Source organism: Canis lupus, chromosome 5 (assembly GCF_003254725.2).
Source record: "Canis lupus dingo isolate Sandy chromosome 5, ASM325472v2, whole genome shotgun sequence".
NCBI classification, from domain to species: Eukaryota; Metazoa; Chordata; class Mammalia; order Carnivora; family Canidae; genus Canis; species Canis lupus.
Window position 1 is genome coordinate 42,055,431 of NC_064247.1, and position 19,706 is coordinate 42,075,136.

Sequence of the window (19,706 nt, forward strand, 5' to 3'; positions counted from 1 at the left end):
TCGGTGGCCTTGGGCCAAATCAAGGTGGACCTGGGGCCACTAGTCACTCTCTCACTGATGTAATTGCTCGGAAAGGCAGGCTCGTTTGGGAAATAGAGCAGGGCAGCAACACAATCATTGCTGAGGCCAGAATGAGATGCTGGCCCCAGTAGCCCCAGGACCTAGTCCTCCTGTAGTAATTCCAGGACCACAGAGGGCCGGCTGGGGCCTTCAAGACCCTTCATATATCACACACACGTATATATTCATGTCAGGACCCACCAGGACTCCCAGCCGCCCACCCCCCAGCATCCTCAGCGGTGCATTTGCTTTCTTGCAGTGCCCACACCCCCGCCCCATCGTCTGCCAGCAGGTGCGTCAGGAGGCTGGGATGGTGCAGCAAGCAGAGCTATCTGTTCCATGTGCTCTGCTCTCAGCTCTTGAAGCTTGAGAGTCTAGATACGATTAGTTTGAAAAACTAAAATAAGGATCCTGGGGTTGAAGTTAAAAACTTGGAAGTCTGTGCCTTGGGGGTCGCTGGGGAAGCAGGGGTGAGGATACAGGTTGCTCCTTGGCCTCCCTGCCCCCGGGGGTGATTGCACCCTGCCGGCGGGAGGTCAGCCCTGGGTCCGCGCGCTCCCTTGGCGTCCTTCGTTTGGCTGCTCCTGTCTGCTTCCAGCAGCTTCTCCTCCTCTGTATCCTTGTGCTTTGCCGTGGCCGCTGGGGATAGCGTGCGGCGGGACGTGGGCTTGGGAGCAAGGCCCAGAGGCTGTCAGAGCCCTGCTTTGGCTCAGGTGCGTCTTGTGGGTTCGGGTGTGGGTTCAGGTCTCTTTGTTGCTCTGTGTGTTCGTCATGTGCTTCCAGAAGGACGTCGCGGTCCATTCGCACAGGACCAGAGGTGTGGAAATCCCTGCGGGGCTGGGCCAAGATCCATACACCCCTTGGAATGGAGACATCTGAGCTTTAGAGCACAGAAGGGCCTTCTCCCCGCTTCCACTCCCCCCGCCCCCGTATTCTCCCTAACAGACATCTTACGTTACCTTATTCTCTCTTTCTCACTGTTTAGGTTGCAAGATGGGAACAGAAAACTCGCAAGCTGAGCAAGGCCTTCCGATCCCCCTACCTGGCCTGCTACTCCTTGGGCGCTGCCATTTTGCTACTGAACATCTTGCGCTCACACTGGTAAGACTGCCAGGCTGACCGGCCAGAGAAAGTCCATTTTCAGCGTAGGCGGCCACAGCATCGGAAGGGGTAGCCGCTGCTGGCAGTATTAGGGGGTCCATCTAGATGTGAGGAGCACTGTGTCTGAACATGGTGAGTTCTGCTCTCTGAGCAGAAGAGTCCTTGTGGCACCAGGAAGGGGACAGAGCCCCGTGCCTGGACTCCAGGCACGAAGGAGCGGGGTAGACAAGGCCAGGTGGTTCCCGGGCTCTCATCCCCAGTCTCAAGTGTGTAGACAAAACAACAGTCCCCTCCAGGAAGTGCCAGGGCAGAAGGCAGGTGACACTTGGGGACTGGGCCTCACCCAGGCTCGGCCTGGTACCAGTGAGCTGCTCAGCTCATCTCTGGACTTGACATGTTACCCTCCTGCCATCAAAGAAAGAGGACAGAGGAGGGGAACTCGTAGATGATGACGCACCCATCCTTGGGCCTGGTGGTGAGTACTGGTGCTCAGACGGGAGGCACAGCGCCCTGCAACGTTGCAGGCTGGAGGCTGTGGGAGGGCAGTGACATCTTTGTCAGATGCCCCCCAGCCTGACCTGGCTGTCTCCGAGCCTTGGGTCCTACCCCCTCTGTTCTGTGGGCAGCACAATAGCTCGTGGACTGAACATGGCTCATGTGGTGCTTTAGAAAAATGAGAAATGGGGGATCCCTGGGTGGCTCAGCGGTTTGGCACCTGCCTTTGGCCCAGGGCATGATCCTGGAATCCTGGGATCGAGTCCCACATCAGGCTTCCTGCATGGAGCCTGCTTCTCCCTCTGCCTGTGTCTCTGCCTCTCTCTCTCTCTCTCTCTCTTTGTTTCTCTCTGTGTCTCTCATGAATAAATAAATAAAATCTTTTTTTAAAAAAAATGAGAAATGGGACAGGAGAATCCCAATCTGGATTTGTGACAGATTAGAAGCTCTGGGAGCTCTGCTCCCCCCACTGGGGTGATGACTGGGGAGCCTAGTGGTGGCTGGTCTCCATGTCCCCCATGCCCCGGCCTCCCCCCTGGGCCCTGAGGTGAGAAAGGGAGGTGTGTACCTGATGCTCCATCCCTGGCATGTGGGAAGGGCAGGAGTGTGCATGTTGACTGGGCCCTTCCCACTCCCACCCCGAGAGAGCCAGGGCCCCAGCCTTTCCACTCTGTGCCCAGGACACCTCTGCCATATACCCCTGCTGCCTTCCCTCCATCTGGGGCTCTGCCTTCCCATGAGTGGGGAGAGGGAGTGTGGTTGGGCGGGGGGGCGGGGAGGCAGCCTTCCCTGTGGACATTTGAGTCCTGGCTTTTGCTTCTTGGCCTGCCAGGCTGCCTGCTGTCTGTGTATAGTGACAGACCCAGCCATGTTAGCCAGCTCTGGGTCACCTCCTCCCAGGCCCCTGCCTCCCTTCTGGTCAGGTCTGGGCTCTCCTGCCTTCACCTTTGGCATCCCCGGCCCCTCCCAGAATGCCCCCCCTCCTCGGGGGGCCACCTGCTCCAGCCCAGCTCCTGCAGAGCAGCAAGGCCATTTGCTGGTACAGTGTAAGGCCCACACATAGACCCACTGTGAGCCTCCCAAGTGTCACAGAGTGTCGTGGCCTCCCTGCCTTGAGATCCTCAGCTGCCCAGCAGGACAAGCCCCTCCTGGCAGGGCGGCACAGGTGGGCACTGGTGACAGCAAGGCACCAGTCTTGGGTGAGAGGGGACATAGGTTAAGTGGAAGACATGTGTGGCAGGCCAGTGGCCTCCCCTTAGCTGAGTATAGGTCCTGTTTAAATGCAACCTATCTGATAAAAATGGTACTCGGGGGTGCACACGCCCTCCCTCCCTGGGCCTAATCTGCCCCCCACCCTTGGGACCTCGGTTATTGGATGGAGGCTGCTTTAGAGAATGGGTCCATCCCATTCTTGTCACCATGCAGAGATTCACACTCTTTTGTTTCTGGATCCTGCCATGCTTGGCCCTGACAGCATGTCACCAAACAGCTCCTGTGCCACAGGGGGGCTGCCTCGTTCGCTGGCTTGTGCCCCGCTCAGTGATCCTGAGGTGTCCCCGGCCTGGCTGGGCACAGGTTGGGGTGGGGTGGCCTGCGGGGTCAGGCCGCACCTGGGATGTGGTAGGAGAGAAGGAGCCACAAGGGCTTTAGAGCCAGGGCAATGAATTCATGTACCAGGTTGTTTTTTCAATGTGTGGGGGCTACTTCACCTTCCTGAGCTCACCCACCTTGTTATGTGGCTGAGAGAAATCATCACTTGGGGTTCCCACTTGGAGGGGTGCTAAAGCCGAGGGAAGGGACGGGGAGGGACGGGGGTGTGGGGAAAGTGCCCTTCTAGCAGAGAAGCCATGTGGGTGGCGGCCAGGGCCTCTGTGTCTGCTCTGGTTATAAAGCCCAGATTCTGGGGGTGGCTACTGGGCACATTTGGGCCACCGGTGCTACACACTAGCTTTCCACCCCCACCCCTTGGGGTCCCAGCCTCGAGGACTGAAAACTCAGCTGGCAGGGAGACCCCAACAGACTCCTTCCTTCTTCCCCAGCCCCCACCCTGGCCTGCAGTCCAGCCATGTTAGCTACTTTTCCTGCTAGCCACCTGACTTTTTATGTCTCATGAGCTACTCTAGGAAACTCATATAAGTGGAATTATACAGTATTTGTTCTTTTGTGCCTGGCTTATTTCATTTAGCATCATGTTCTCAGGGCTCATCCCTGATGGAATACGTTTCAGAATTTGCTTCCTAATGCTAAGTGAAGTAAGCTAGACACAAGGATGAATGCTGTATGATTCCACTTAGGTGTGGGATCTAAAAAAATCTAACCTATAGAAACAGGGAGCAGGTTTGTGGTTGCAGGGCCCGTGTGTGTGTGTGTGTGTGTGTGTGTGTGTGTGTGTGTGTGCTCATGCACGCACAGGAAACAGGGAAATGTTGGCCAGAAGTACAAACTTCTGGGTAGTAGGTGAATAAGTTCTGGGGATCGAATGCATAGCATGAGGTCTGTAGTTAACACTGTCTCAGAAACTTGAAAGTTACTACGAGAGTAGATCTTAGAAATTCTTACCACACACACACACACACACACACACACACACACGTTGACTATGTGAGGCGATGCACAGTCACCAACCTTACTGTGCTAATCATCTTATATACATACATCAGGGCATCACGTTGTATGCCTTAAACTCACATCAGGTTATATATCAACTTTATCTCAATAAAATGGGTAAAAATTGAATTTTCTTTTTTGAAGAACATCCTTCCTTAAGGCTGAATAATATTCTCTGATAAGCAAATACCATATTTTGTTTATCCATTTATCTGCGGATGGACTCTTGGGCTGCTCCCACCGTTGGGCTCCTGTCATCAAGCCGCTATGAACATGGGCAAGCCCTGCATGTGATTCTTCAGGTATATACCTAGAGGAGGGGTTACTGGATCAGATGGTAGTTCTGTGCTTAATATTTTGGGGTACAGTTTACCTTCCCACCAGCGGGGCACAGGGGCCCTAGTTTCTCCACATCCTTGCTTGCTGTTACTATTTTTTCTTATCTTCTTTTTTTTTTTTTTTTTTGAGGTGGGGAGGGGCCAAGAGAGAGGGAGAGAGAGAATCCCAAGCAGGCTCCTCGCCAGCATGGAGTGCAACACAGGGCTCGATTCCCTGGCCCTAAGATAGTGACCTGAGCCGAGATCCAGAGTCAGACCCTTAACTGACTCAGCTTACCCATGTGTCCTCTGTTACTATTTTTCAATAACGACCATCCTTAAGGGTGTGAACTATTTTGTTTTGCGTTCCCCTGAGCATTTTTTTTTCCACAGGCATATTGGCCATCTGTCTGTCTTCCTTTGAGAAATGTCTATCCCAATTCCTTTGCTCATTTTTTTAATCAGATTTGTTTGTGGCTGTTGAGTTGTACATGTGGTTACATTTTAAATGGCACTCTGAGCCTCCACATGATATCCTAGATTTTTCCTCTCAGCCTACAAAGCTGAGAAATATTTATTCTCTGGCCTTTTGAGAAAAAGCTTGTCCACCCCTGGACTAGTTGGTATCTAAGGTCCCTTCTGGCTCATTCAGATTCATAATTTTATGATTTTCCATATCAGGTGCCAGCACACTTTTTTCTGTAAGGGCCAGATAATAAGTATTTTTGACTCTGAGGGCTCCATAGTCTCTTGTGAGTACTGGAGACAGCATGTCAGCACATACAGAAATGAGTGTGCCTGAGTTCCAATAAAACTTAATTTACAAGAACGGCCTGCAGGGCCAGATTTGGCCACAGGCTCTGGTTTGCCAGCTCCTGTGCTCCAATGAAAGGAAAGTCCCACTGCTGCCTTTGGATGCCCAGCACAGTACTGTGGGTCCTCAGGAGACAAGGTGACAGGCCCACTGGCAGCCCAGCTCCAGACATGGGGACACCAGCAAAGAGCCCCCTGGCTTATTCTTGCATCCGGGGCCTGGGGAGAGCTGGGAAGAAATCCCGCCAAGTCCAGCCTCTTATAGATGATGGCTCCTCAGCTCTCCTTCCTCACTGGCATCTCGGTATTGGCATTGGCTTGGCCTGGTGGCTGCCTTCCGGGCCATGACTTTTCCCCTGGTTGGACTGGCCACTTTGGGAAGTTTCTGGGAGGAGAGAGAATGTTCTCACAGGCAGCACTGTTTTCTCTGCTCACCTTCCCGATCAGCAGAGACTTTCCCTCCTCCCGGGCCTTTTCCCACATGTCCTTCCCTCTGCCAGGTTGGTGACAGCAGGGGGCTGGGGCTTCCAGAAGAGGCTGTGAGAATCCTGGCAAGACCACTCCTGCCTGTAGCCTTCTGCCCACCCTGCTATATTTTACCCATGCACCCTTCCCTTTCACAAACATGCTCTCATTTGGTTCCTAGAGGTGTGTTTTCTTTTTCTTTTGTGGTAAAATACACATAACATGAAACTTATCATTTAGCCATTTTAGAGTGTACGGGTCAGTGGCATTTAGAGCACTCGTAATGTTGTGCAATCCCTTTTGTCTAGTTACAGAACATTTTTACCCAAGATGAAAACCCTGTACCAATGAAGCACATATGTCCCCCCACCCCCCCCACCGCCGAATCTGAATTTACTTCCTGTCCCTATGGATTTGCCTGTTCTGGACGTTTCCAGTGTGCCTGTTCTTCTCTCTCTGTAAGCCACAACTTCCATGGTGGGGGTGAGTAGCACTGGGTGATGGGAAGATCACAGGCCTAGTAAAGCCCAAGGCAGGGGCATCAAGAGGCCACTGGGCAGTGGGTCTGCCAGGTGTACAGAGGGGCAGGGCCAGGCATCCGCGTCTGCTGGTCTGCACCACCCAGGCAACCGGAGGTGGTCTGGGGGCCTCCCACAGGATGCAGGCTCCTTATCTGGAGGCCATTAGCACAGACCTGTGTGCTCTGGTCATGGAGCGTGAAGGAGAGGGAGCCCTGATGGGGGGGGCATCTGTTGAAGCCCCCTTCCTACCGGCTGCATCCCCTGCATAGCCAGTCTTGGTGGGAGCCTGGTGGCCTGGAGCGGCGTGGCACAGTGTGGACAGCCAGGCAGGGCCCAGGTCCTACCCCACCATCTTCCAGCAGCATCACGGCATCAGGGCAGATGCACAGACGTGCACAGGGCATCAGGGAGCCCCTGGCATGTTGGCCAGTCATTGAGTGGAGCTGTGGTCCAGCACACTTCTGAATTGCCCGGGGTCTTGTGGAATGGGGGTGGGGCATGCAAGTGTCGGGGAGGCCCAACAGGAGGAGGTAGCTTCCGCTCACAGGCTGGGTTCCACGTTCAGCAGAACGGGGCCGTGGTGGGGTGAGGAGAGCGAACCTTCACCATCCCCACCCCCCATCCCACCCTGTGTACTAGGTGTCTGGGGGCGGGTGCACCCCCTGCACAGATGGCCCAAATGGGTGGGGTGCTGGCACCTGCGGCTCTCTGTCCCCATGACCATCTGTGTGCCAGCCATCGCTGCATCCAGGTCCCTTCTGGAACTGCTCACAGGATGAGGTCAGGACTGGCCTGCTGGGGCAGCAAATGGGGCACATGGGGTGTACAGCAGAGGAAGGTTGTCAGAAGGTGCAGTGAGAGCAGGGCCGGAAGTGAGGTGGGGTCTTCCCCAGGCTCAAGGAGTTCGGAAGGACTCTGATCCTTGTTCCCATAGGCCCTCAGGTCCCTGTGTCTGCACTGCTCTGGGGCCAGCGGGAGGTTCCTCTGCCTCGTTCCCACCTGGCTGGGTAATCTTCGCAATGAAATGTAATCCCATCTGGAAATGCCCACACCGGGGTTCCCAGGGCCGTCCACACCCACGGGGAGGGATTCGGTGGGGCCTGCTCTCAGGAGCCCCTTGGAGGCTGCCTGCCACGTGGAAGGGAGTTCTAGGCTGAAGGAGCAGGAGGTGCGGCTGGGGTCAGCCTTAACTCTGTGGGCTGCGCGACATTGGGGGGGTTTGCCTTGGGGAAGGACCAGGGTTCGAGGTGGGATTTAGAGTGGAGTTGTCCACCCCAGGAGGACGAGGCTGGGACGGGGGGCAGGTGGAGACCGAGGCCAGAGCCAGGAAGCAGCCAGAGGTCCATGCAGACTTAGAACCCTGACATTGGGCAACTGATTGGTGTGGGAATGAGGGGTCTCCCCAGACACCTTTCACCCCCTCCTCTGATGCCTAGAGTTCTGTTGTATTCTGCATGGGCCACTGAGCTGTGGACAGCAGCTGCCTCAGTGCAGGCAGGAGAGGTGAGGGCAGCTAGAGAACTGGCTGCCTGACCGGGAGGGCAGCCAGGGAATCTGCGTTAGGCTACCTGGAGGCAAAAGGGGCCTGGCTGTTGGATTCAAGGAGGTAGGGGGGTAGTCCCTGCATCTCAACAAGATGAGCCCAGAGGTTGGGGTCAGGGGCCAGATAGAGGGGGCTTTCCCCTCAGAGCAGTGGGGAGCCAAGGATTCCAGTTGAAAAGACAAAAATAGGACTCTGCCCACCCCTTCCACCCCTCACCTCTCCCTCACCTCCCCACCATGAGGCCCATGAAGAGGCTGGTTATCAGCCTGGGCTCCTCTCCTGCCTCACCCCTGCCCCATCTGTTTCCTTATTTGTAAGATGAGACAGATCCTCTCTTGGCTGTGATGAGTTTTGGAAACACTTTGCAAAGGTGATGTGTTCATCAAATGTACAGCATCATAGCCCTCAAATCTAGTTGCGTGGCAATTTTTCAGGCTGGTACACAGGTGAACATTCTCACTTTGTTTTAGTACTTATAGTTCTATTTCAATGTGGATTAGGAAAAAATAAGTCAGCCCACCAGAGGCCCACGTTCATGGATAGCTTTGCTTAGTACGGTTGCACCATGCAGCAGGAGCTAACCTAAGCCTGAGTGTGGAATATGGAGTGAATTGCTGTTCAGGTTCACCTGGATGATGCAGTGAGGACGCCCTGGGAGGACCGGCTTTTGTCACTGCTGGCCAGTTGCAGACACACGCGGGGACAGGCCTATCGCAGGGCTGCAGGCCACAAGCATGGCCAAGCTGGGTGTGTGGTGTGTGGCCGGGACACGATGGGCTGTGACACCCTCTCCTCGCCTCCGCTCTGGGTTCCGGGATTTCAGGGGAGCAGAGCGCAGACATCCTCAAGTCACACTGGTGACCGAAAGCTTAATCCAAGTTTTAAAAATAGATCCTGAGACAAATGGATGTGTCTCTCCGCTCCCACCCCCAGTGAGGAATCTTTCCAAAGGAAATTGCCTCCTATTACTTCATTCTATTACAGAGAGCGTGGCTCACAAAGCCACTCATCCCTCCATTAATTTTCTGTGGGGAATGGACTGTGCCTTCCTGGCTTAATGGAGGAGCTAGAACACCACAGATCACTTGATTGGGGCCGGGCCCTGCCATTCCAGGAACCCTGACGCCTGTGGGCCTGGAGCACACGCGGGCAGGCGGCACATGGGGCGTCTGAACGGAGCCCTTGTGAGGGCTTTGCCTGCTTTTTCTGCTGACCCCAGACATGGGGGCCCAGAGAGCCCTGTGGGGAGTGGGTGCAGAGGGAGTTGGCGAAGTGCTTCCCCTTGAGCCCCTCTTCCTCTTTTCCCACTGATAAAGGAATAGAAAAGGAGCTACAGGTGGATGGAGGCCCAGGTCCAGTCTGGGGCGGCCCCCTGGCCACTTCAGGGCCTTCTCCTCCCCATCGCTGGCCCTAGACCTGCCCTTTGTCAGGAACCTCCATTTGTTTCCATACGAAATGGCTTTTCCTGCAAGGCTGTCCCCCTGGGAAGCTGCTTCCGGCCAGCACACCAGAGGTCAGAATGAGAACTTTCCATTTTCATCTGCCGCTGTGCTGTGTGCAGTCAGGGTCAGGCAAATTGCGTGTTTCTTGGATGATGCGAGTGAATTCTGACAGGGGAGCCAGAGCCAGCCCAGCACGGAGCATGAAACCCCGTATCTGGTCCCGGCGGGGTCTCCCTGCTGCAGGAGCTGAGTGAGCAATGACTTCCCATTCTCAGAGCACATGGCCAAACGACCCCAGGACGAGGCCTCTGCCACAGGCTGCTTTCACACCGAGCTCCTGTGCTGGGCTCGGTCCCCAGCCTCTGCCAGGGCTGTTCCTCTTTCTGGAATGCTCTCCCTGCCCATCCCCTTCTCCTGGTGAATTTCTTCATCAGATCCCAGCGTAAGCCTGGCCCTGGCCTTCCGGGCCCCCTGTCCAGTGTGCCCATCCTGCAGCACCTGGTGCTGCATCACACGGTGTCGCCTGCCTTCATACCTCTGTCCTTCCCACTGTCCGCGAGCCCCACAGGCAGAGCCTGGCATTTTTTGTGCTTTCCAAAGTGTGCACAGCCGTTGGCCGTGGCTCTGAGCAGGGCAGCGAGGAGTCACCATCACTGTCATACAGAGGCCGAAACCCACGTCTGTCTGAAAGTCAATGCTACTCTTCTGCCGGGAGCTCTTTTATTGGGCTGGCCAGAGGGTACCCACCAGGCCTCAGCTCCCTAGGTCTGGGGGCCAGAGGTTAGCCCAGGCAGGGAGGAACAGGTGCCAGAGCTATGTTTAGGGAGGTAGAGCCCAGGGCCTGGGGGAGGGGGTTACCCCCAGTCCACAGGAGTACGGGGGCCTGAGCATCACCCCGCCCCCAGCACATACATACACATTCTCCCTCTGCTGGGTGGTCTCTGGTGCCCTGGTTGCCAAGGAGCCAGGGGCCTGCAGGGGAGCCCTGCTCTGGGTGGGGCAGCGAGTCTTGCCATGGCCTCTACCTTCCTACAGACAGCAGAGGTGGGGAGGGTGCTGAGGCCAAGTGCTGAAGCTGCCTGCTCCAAGGCCTGAGCTGTGAGTCTGCAGGGCTGAAGGGGTGCCCAGAGCATGAGGGCTGTTGGTTTACCAGAAAGTCAGGTGAGGGCATAGACTGGTAGGGCATGGGTGTGGTAAGCAGGAACAACAGTGGGGTGTGCGTGACCCTGAGCCAATCCCAGCAGCTCAGCCTGGATCTGCAGGGTGACCCTGAGCCCGGGCAGCAGGAAGGCTGAAGGAGGGCAGTAGTGGGTGGAGAGCTGGGGGTGTGGGCAGCATGACCGATACCTAGGTGTGCCTTGACATACATGTGCCACCGTTTGACAGGTCACCATGCAGGCCTCTGCCCGCAGGTGGAGGGTAAGGCAGTGGGCAGGGGGGTGCTGCTTTTCCTCCAGCTGATGAGTATGTACTATAACCCATCCTGTCTGATGTGTGCCAGGTGCCGGGGAGATACCTGAGGGAAGGAGAAGCAGCCTCTGTTCTCTCAGAGCTGAAAGTAGTTGGAGAAGAGAGTTCCAGGGAGGTGGTTTTTAGCTCAATATAAGGATAGTTTTACAATTGAATTTGCCAATGGAATGAGTGAGTGAGGTGGTGAATTTGTTCTACTTGAAAGAGTCTTGCAAATAGAGGTACTTTGTAATGGACGCACAAATGAATAAGTGGTTGAACAGATTGATAGGTTGATGAATGGAAAGATGGGTGGAAGGGTGGATAGGTAGAGGATAGACTAATGGATGGGTAAGTGGATGGATGGATGGATGGATGGATGGATAGAAGATAGATGGTGGGTGGATGGATGGTTAAGATAGATTGTTGGATGGGTGGATGGATGGAAGGCAGCGTGGATGGATGGAGGGTTGGATGGATGGAAGATAGATTCATGGATGGGTGATGGGTGGATGGATGGAGGATAGACTCATGGATGGGTGGATAGATGGTAAATGATGGAGGGATGGGGATGGCTCAATAGAAGATAGACTCATGGATGGGTAGGTAGATGGAAGGAAGAGTGGATACATAGAGGCTAGACAGGAGGATGGCTTTGCGGATGGGTAGGTAGACAGTGAGCTGCCCTGCTAAGAGGTGCGTGGTACAGAGTGAGTGCAAGCAGTTGCCCTGCGCAAGGCAGGAGAGCTCCATATCTCTTCTGAGTGTTACGGTCATGGGGGAATGGGAAGGGTATGTTAGTGGTACACGCATGCACTCGCTCCCACACACATCCTTTCCTTTGAGTGTGCCGCTTCCACCAGTGCCAGCTCCCTGCTAGGGAGGCAGAGGCTCCACCATGATCCTGTGCATAGCAAGAACCCCTTCACTTTGCTCCACCTGCACCATGCCTTCCAGTCTTCAGCAGCCAGTAGGAGAACCTGAACGCCAGAGCATAGTCACCCCTCTTTTGTCACTTGCTATTTAACCAAGTCTTCAATGGCTTGGCCCCCAAAAACCTTGCTGGGGCCATTGCAGTGGTGGGGGAGGACATATGGGACTTCTGAGGTGCCACCTGGGATGTGGCCAGCCCCACACAGGGGCTGTGGAGGCCGCAGAAGGGACAGTGTGTGCCCCAGGCTTCCAGGCACCGTGTCCTCTAGGGGCCTGGGATGCCACGACCACGGGCAGCATATGCCAAGTGCAGGGACACATGGGCACAGCTGGGGGCAGGCATCTTTTCTTTTTCTTTTTTTTTAAATTTTTATTTATTTATGATAGTCACAGAGAGAGAGAGAGAGGCAGAGACACAGGCAGAGGGAGAAGCAGGCTCTATGCACCGGGAGCCCGACGTGGGATTCGATCCGGGTCTCCAGGATCGCGCCCTGGGCCAAAGGCAGGCGCCAAACCGCTGCGCCACCCAGGGATCCCTCTTTTTCTTTTTAAAACGATTTTATTTATTTGAGAGAGAGAGAGAGCACGTGTGCACAAGCGAGGGGGGAGAGGCAGAGGGAGAATCAGACTCCCCATTGAGCAGGGACTCTGAAGCAGGGCTCTATGTATCTCAGGACGCCGGGATCATCCCCTGAGCTGCAGACAGACGTCTAACCGACTGAGCCACCAGGTGCCCCCATCTTTTCTTTTTTGAGCCACAGTTTCCTCTGAAGTACCAGTTGCTAGCTGGACAGGAATCAGAGTTTGCAAACTGGTGGCCCTTGGGCTGGATCTGCCACGTGGAGTCCAAAGTGGTTGTCATCCTTGCCTGTTTCTAATAATTAGGGGATTTTAAATACAAGACATGATTTCTGGCTTCTTGAAAAAACAAAAAATTTGGCAGGGCCCCGGCTCCTCATTGGGGTCACCTCCCTGGTGGCAGCAGAGGGCTGGGGCCACAGGGAGCCCCCCTTGGGCAGGACGATGCTCTCCAGGTCCCCTGCAACCCACCCCCAGCCGACCTCACTTGTTTGCATCACGTGCCCGGTGCCAGCAGATGCCGAGTTCGAGACCCCTGAACTGGCTACTCTGGGGGCCACCAGGGGACAGAGAGTGGGAAGGGTGGGGCACCCTGTCTCCATGGCAGTGATCTCTGGACCTCTCCCCCCAGCTTCACGCAGGCCATGCTGAGCCAGCCCAAGATGGAGAGCCTGGATAACCCTATGGCCTACCGCGTGGGTCTCGCGCTCCTGGGAGTGGGCAGCACGTTTGTGCTCTCCAGCTTCTTTGCCCTCGGCTTCACCGGGACCTTCCTAGGTAAGACCCCGGGGGCTGGGGGCCCAGGGGGCAGCAGGGGCCAGGTGGCTGATTGCCCTGCCATCTGGGACATCTTCGTGGGGAGCCCTGGGGGAGCTGCATTTGGGCCACCAGCCAGGGTTGCTGAGGGCTGGGGGGACACTGCCTCTGCTCCGTGCTCCCCACCACCTACGGCTCAGGTGCTTTTGGGCTGCAGGCCCAATGGTGGCCTGGCTGGAGGTCCTCATGACATCAGCAACTTCTAGCAAATTTGGAAGCCCAAGCAGGGGAGCAGCTGGGGGAGGCTGCAAGAGCAGAGGCGTGGAAGGAGCCCAGTGGGCAGGTGGTACATGGGAGGTGCCCACCCCTCTGATGGGCCAGATCAGGGGGGCTCCTGGGCCCTCTCGGCTCTCAGACCTCAGCCAGCTTCGCAGACCGGGCTTGTTTCCTCCAGTGCCCGGGGCAGTCCCGGGCACCCTCCCCATCTGCCTGGGCATCTGTCCACAGTTGCTTGTGGCCCAGGGTACTGCAGGCTGCAGCAGGGAGCCTGTTTTCACAGGCAGAGGAGACCCCCGGGAGCAGCATGTGCAGGTGGCCTTGGCTGGGCCTGTCACACACCACAGCTGCGACAGGGCTCACAGGCGGGTCACACCTGGTGCTTGGGCCTGAGCTTTAGGGTGCACAGCGCCAGGAGAGGGGCAGCAGGCAGGATGTGGGAAGAGAAGTTGGGAGCTCCTGGGTCTGCGGCAGGGGCAGGGCACTGGGGTAGGTGGGAGGGAGGTCAGCATAACGGCAGGTGGCCCAGTGTGTGGGGGGCCAGTCAGGCTGGGGCTGGAGGTCAGGTGGGGGCCACATCACTTGTGTCCCAGAAGGCCATGCCCAGGGCCTGAGGCTTCACTCCTGAGGACATAGGGGCCATAGGAGGGCTTGGAAAGTTCTCCCAGCAATGAGGAGGTTGGGCTGGTGGTGAGGAGGGGGTATTGTGGAGCAGACTGTGCAGAGCCAGGGCCAGGGGCATGGGGGGAGGAAGGGCCCTGTCCTGTCCCGCTCAGGTCCCCTGAAGGCCAGGGGCGCACAGCCCAGCAGCATGCAGGTGGGGAGGGGGCTGGCGGAGCCGAGGCTGGTGCAGGAGGCAGGGCTGGGGCAGGGTAGCCTGGAGGAGCCAGTCAGGGCAGGCGGCTGGTGGGAAGGAGCAGGAGGAAGGAGCACTCCGGAGGAGGAATGGCCGAGGAAGGCCGCTGGGCTCAGCGTGGAGGGCACCGCGGCCACGTCCCTCCTGTGAGTCAGCGCCAAAGACGGTTTATGTGCCATCCGGCTCCAGGCCCGCAGCCCCACTTCCTGCCTCCTGGGAAGAAAGCTTCGCGCCACCCCTGTGCCCCCTGCACCCTTTGTCCCCAGACAACGGACTCCTGCTGCCTGTGGCTGCCCTACTTCTGGCTCTGATGAAGCTCTGAGGGATTTCTGGGGCGAGGCAGCTGGAGGACACGCCGGTGCCCTGTACTGAGCAGCGCGGCGCCCGTGGCGGTGCGGGCTCCATGTGGGCCTGTGCCAGAGACTCTGTGGGGCAGCCTCGTGGGCACATTTCGGAGGGGTGGATGACAGGCCTGTCTGGGGTCGGCCGACTGATGGTCCCTCTGGGCTGCTTGCAGGCCGTAGTACCAGGGCTGACCTCCTGCGTTGTGGGCACCCTGGGCGGAGGAGCAGAACAGGTCCCCTGGGGTCCCCGGGGTGGGAGGAGCTCCCCGGCCACATCTTGGGTGAGAAGGGAGGATCTGGGGGCAGAAGTGGGGAGCAGGCAGGCCTGCTTTCCATAGTGGAGGGGTCTCTTTCAGGAGGTGGCATGAGCTTAGGGAGAAATGCCAAGGAGGAGAGCTGCGGGCAGGACAGAGAGCAGGGAAAGGTGTCCCGAGCAGAGGGAACAGCAGGTGCTAAGGCAGAGAGGAGCAGATGGTGGGCAGGAAGCCTCAGTGCCTCAGCCCGCTAGGACCTGTGCCCTAAGGGGGCCCACCCACTGCGGGGATGGGATGCCCCTTGACTTGGTTCAGCCCGCTCCCTGGCTGGCCCCGAGGGCGGATCTCAGGGTGCCCATGCTGGGGGCCTCCGTCAGTAATGGTGCGGCCTATCCTGCCCCGCCTTGTCCTCAGGCGATTACTTCGGCATCCTCAAGGAGGCCAGAGTGACCACGTTCCGTTCAACATCCTGGACAACCCCATGTACTGGGGCAGCACGGCCAATTACCTGGGCTGGGCTGTCATGTGAGTACCAGCTTCCCCGCCAGCCGCCGCCTGGGGAAGAGGGGCAGCCTTCTCTCATCTGTGGGGCCGAGGCCTTCCTGGTGATTTCCTGTTCCATGGAAATGAACGACATCCTAGAATGGGGGTTAGCGAACTTTCTCTTGGAGGGCGGGAGAGGCGTGACCCCCCAGGCCACAGGCAGAGCTCTGCAGCTCTGAAACAGCTGTGATACGGCAGGTAAGTGAATGACTGGGGCCGAGTTCCAGCCCCACTCCAGTTTTGGACACTGAAATTTGAATTTCATGTAATTTTCATGTGTCATGTAATATTCTATTTTTTTTGACCACTTAAGAATGCAAAAACCATCCCTGACATCCCTGACCATAAGTGGCCAACCATGGACTAGAACATTAGGGCTCGTAGCCCCAGGGGCCCCTGGGCTCTTGCTGTCCAGAGACTTCAGGCCGGGAGCCAGCACAGGGAGCGCAGTGGGCTCTGGGCCTCAAACCATGCACCCCTCCAGAGCACTTCCGTTTGTCTACCTCCTGTCTTCGGGCTCCTTCTATCGGAAATTTTTTTTGTAGAAAGTGTCCTTCTTATAATGAACACCTGAAACCATGTGCCTAGAATGTCACAGATGCTCCCAGACACCAGGAAGGTTAGAAGACATAAAGTAATGAATCTCTAATGGTGGAAGGTCAGGAGCGAGATGTTTCCTCGAAACCCCCATCTTTCTGGGTAGCTCAGATGGGAGCACTAGGCTGAGTGCAGGGAGTTAGATGGGGATCTGTGGGTCTGGCCGGGACCTCTCTCCCTGCCCCAGTCCCACTTCCAGGCCAGACAGTGCTCCCCGCCACCAACTGTGCCAACCTGTCTTCCTTACCAGCCCCAGACCTGGACTTGGGCAGTGGGATCCCAGGGGGGCGGTTCCACAGCCCTAGATTCACCCGCTCCACAGAGCATCTCCCCAGGTCCCACCCAGAAGCTTCCTGATTCTGCCCACAGAGCTCCTTCCCTACCCCCTGCCTGCACACCCACTGTTCTCTCCCATCTCCACCCCCAAACCTGACCTGAGTTGGGAAGTGAGGAAGCCCGCCCTAACCCTAACCCCCCTCCCCACAGGTGCCTCCTCTGTGCTCAGATGGGCCCTCCAAAGGCCAACCTCACATGTGGGTCCCCTCTATGCCCTGGTGGGGTGCCCGGTGCCCCGCAGTGAGATGTGGCTACAGAGCCTTGGCCCCTGCCCATCCTCCTGAGCTGGCTGCTGGCAGGTCTCCCCAGGTGGGAGTCCAGCCTGCTGCCTGCCTCCCCCCCAGCTCCTGCAGTGCCTGATTCATGAGTGAGGAGGCTCTGCTCACTCTAGAAGACCAAATGAGCGCTAGTGAGTAAAGCTCCAGGAGGGCAGATTTCATTTCAGCCCAGAAGGGTCTCTGGGGTTGGGGTCTCCACCTGGGAGCCCACTCTGCCCTGGGGAATGATGCAAACAGAGTCCACAGGATGGAGGGTGAGGCTTTTGCCGTCCCTGCTGGGGTGCCCAGACAGGCACACAGACAGACAAAGAGACAGTGTGAGGTCCTGGGCAGAGAGGAGTGGGCAGGGCCCCAGCCGGAGGCTCCTGTGAAGGAGGTAGAGCGGGGGACACAGAGTGCACCTGGGGCCCATGGTCCCTGCTAAGCTCCTGGACCCTGTGTGGCCCCACAGACCAGTTTCCGTCTCTCCTCCCGGCCACCCAGATGCTGCAGGCCAGCTCTTGTGGAGCCTCTGGGATCAGAGGGTACTAGAAAAGGTGGGACCAGCTGGACACCAGGTGCACCCAGGCTCTTGGGCAGCAGTCACCAGCAGGGAGCCCACAGAGGGCCCACTGGACACTTCATGTGCCTTTGGGGGCACTGGCCCCATTTCTAGAAATCAGCCTGTGAACACTGTCACTGGAGGGCGGGTGTAGCAGTTTCTGTGCCCTGGAACATCCTTGTATGTGGAAAAGAACCCACCTGGCCACTCGGGCCAGACCTTTCCTTCCCCGATTCATCCCTGCTGTGTCCTGAGCCGGGGGCTGGGGACGTGAGAGAGGGAGCGTGGGCCCCCCCCTTTGAGGACCGAGCCAGCCTGGACGGGCGGTCAGCGAGTGGTCACCGGGTCAGGCCCCTGCAAGGCCTTGGTCCGAGAGAGGAGGCCAGGCTCCAGACCTGACGGCGTCTTCTCCCTCCGCAGGCACGCCAGCCCCACCGGCCTGCTGCTGACCGTGGTTGTGGCCCTCATCTACAGGGTTGCCATCCTGTACGAGGAGTGAGTAGACACTTGTCACACATGGGGAGTGTGACCGCTGAGCCAGGCTGGGCTGCCCGTCACCCCCCGAGCAGCCCCAGGAAGCTTCGAGCCGGCCCAGTGGGGCCTGGGGGTGGCCAGGCAGGTGGTGTTGAGGCAGCCAGGGCCTCCTGTCCCACGCAGATCCCCCCTCTGTGTCTGCGCCATGGGGGGCACGCCTGGGGTGGTGACCTCATCCCAAGACCTGCTGACCAGAGCCCTCCCCTGCCTCGCAGGCCCTTCACCGCGCAGATCTACCAGCAGAAAGCCTCTTCTTCCCACAAGAGGAGCTGACCGCCTGGGGCCACCCCTCTCAGAGTGGGCCTCCACCAGCCCCGAGGTCCAGGCCCTGCAGCGCAGAGAAGGGTGCCCGGCCACCGCTCAGGGTTCGTGCCCAGCGAGGGCCACTCCAGTGCCTTGGAAACCTCTGCCTTGGGGGCCCTGGACATGCTGTCGTCCGGCCACTGAGCCCCCCTGTCTGCTGCCCCCAGCACGTCCCAACTCACCAATAAAGGCACCTCGATGCCAGCATCCCCTCCGGCTCTGTGTCTGGCCAGGTGGGGAAGGGGAGGGAGTTTGGGGCTGCAGGGAATGGGGCATTTCCCTGAGGGCTCCAGGCAGGCTGGTACAGCCCTCCTTCTCATCTCCATCCACACCTGGCAGGGAGAGGACTTGCAGGTGTTTGGGTTTCCTGTGCTGCCTGCCTCTCCCCCTGCCAGTACCACACCCCTTCTGTTCCCTTCCTTGGGGGAGCCAGCATAGCCTCAGGGTGGGGGGTATCGTCATACCACGCAGCAGCCCAATACCCACATGGCGACGAGCTCCCAGCCTCTGTGAGGTGCTCTCCAGGGAACACGATCAGGGAGTGAAAAATATGCCAAAAATATAAAAAGTGACATGAAAGTGTCTGGTGGGAGTGAGAGCCCCTATTAACCACGGTGGTCGGGCTCCCTCTGAGGAAGTGACATTTGGGCTAAGTCCCAAATGAACAGAGAAAGCAAACCGGAAGATTCCAGGCAGTTGGAATAGCCAATGCAAAGGCCCTGTGGTCAGAATAAGCACGGGTGCTCAAAGCAGCAGGCCCTAAAGGACCCAGCGAGTGAGGAGCAATCAGCCATGGGGTGCCTGGCTCCCAGGAGTCAAATCAATGGGTCGGGGCCATCTGGAGCCTCCCAGTGCACTACCGCATCCATAGAAAGCCAGGCTGTGACATCCATGCTCTCAACCGCAGGCCACCAGGTCCAGCCTAGATGAGCTGCTTGGACACAGATGTCGCTGGGGCTGAGGAAAGTGAGGGCTAACGTGCCGCCCCAGATGTGCTAGCAATGCTTGAGCCCGCGGACAGAGGGGACAGAGAGGAAGGGCCCGGCCGTGCTACTGCGGACATTTGGTGTGCACCTGCTCTGGGGCCCTGCCCGCACTGGTGTCTTGACGCTACCACACGGGCTGGGGTCACCTCCAACTGGCAGCGGAGGCTGGGTGACTTGTGCTGGGGGCACAGGGCTGTGCCAGCCCCAGCTCACTCCCTATCTTCCGCTGAGGTGGGAGGAGGGGAGACAGCTGGCGGCTCCCGGGACCTGGGGTAGGACTTGCTGGCTGGGCCCCCAGGACGTGGGGCCAGCACCCAGGCCTCCCCCCCGCTCTGATCAGGGCTCGATGAAGGGAGCCTGCCAGCCTGTCGCACCTGCTCCCTACAGCCACGTTCCGCTCAGGCAGCGGCTGTGGAGCCCCACGGAGCTGCGGGGGGCGGGCTCGGCCCGGGCCACAGCACCCGGACACGTGCATTGTTTCAGAAAGTGTCCACTCCCTTCCACCCCTGAGGGGGCCCACCCGGCACTCTCCAACAGCTTTCCAGAACCATCTAAACGGCTTTTTGCCACCAGACCGGGCCGTGGCAGACCGTTCCTGCCCTCCAATCTGCCCTCAACACTTGGGTCAAATATTTTCAAGTTCCCTTTCCTCCATAAGCAGGAAAATCGCTGCCCTGCAAGGAAACAGCATTTAGGAAGCAGGCTCGGCCCGGCAGGTGCTGGTTGCTGCCTTATGCCCAAACGCACAGAAAAATGAAATCATCTGTAACTATTGTT

The 19,706-nt window shown here is 57.8% G+C and overlaps 1 protein-coding gene across 1 annotated transcript in view; it reads left to right on the plus strand.

Annotated features, from left to right (window-relative positions):
• Positions 1 to 18,150, plus strand: part of PEMT (phosphatidylethanolamine N-methyltransferase) — an 88,913-nt gene extending 70,763 nt beyond the window's left edge. Inside the window, 6 exon segments of the mRNA XM_025428134.3 lie at positions 1,046 to 1,161; positions 12,957 to 13,102; positions 15,226 to 15,264; positions 15,267 to 15,336; positions 17,527 to 17,601; positions 17,856 to 18,150. Of these exon segments, the coding sequence (XP_025283919.3) occupies positions 1,046 to 1,161; positions 12,957 to 13,102; positions 15,226 to 15,264; positions 15,267 to 15,336; positions 17,527 to 17,601; positions 17,856 to 17,913 (504 nt within the window). The 3' untranslated portion in view covers positions 17,914 to 18,150.
• The last annotated feature ends 1,556 nt before the right edge of the window (positions 18,151 to 19,706 follow it).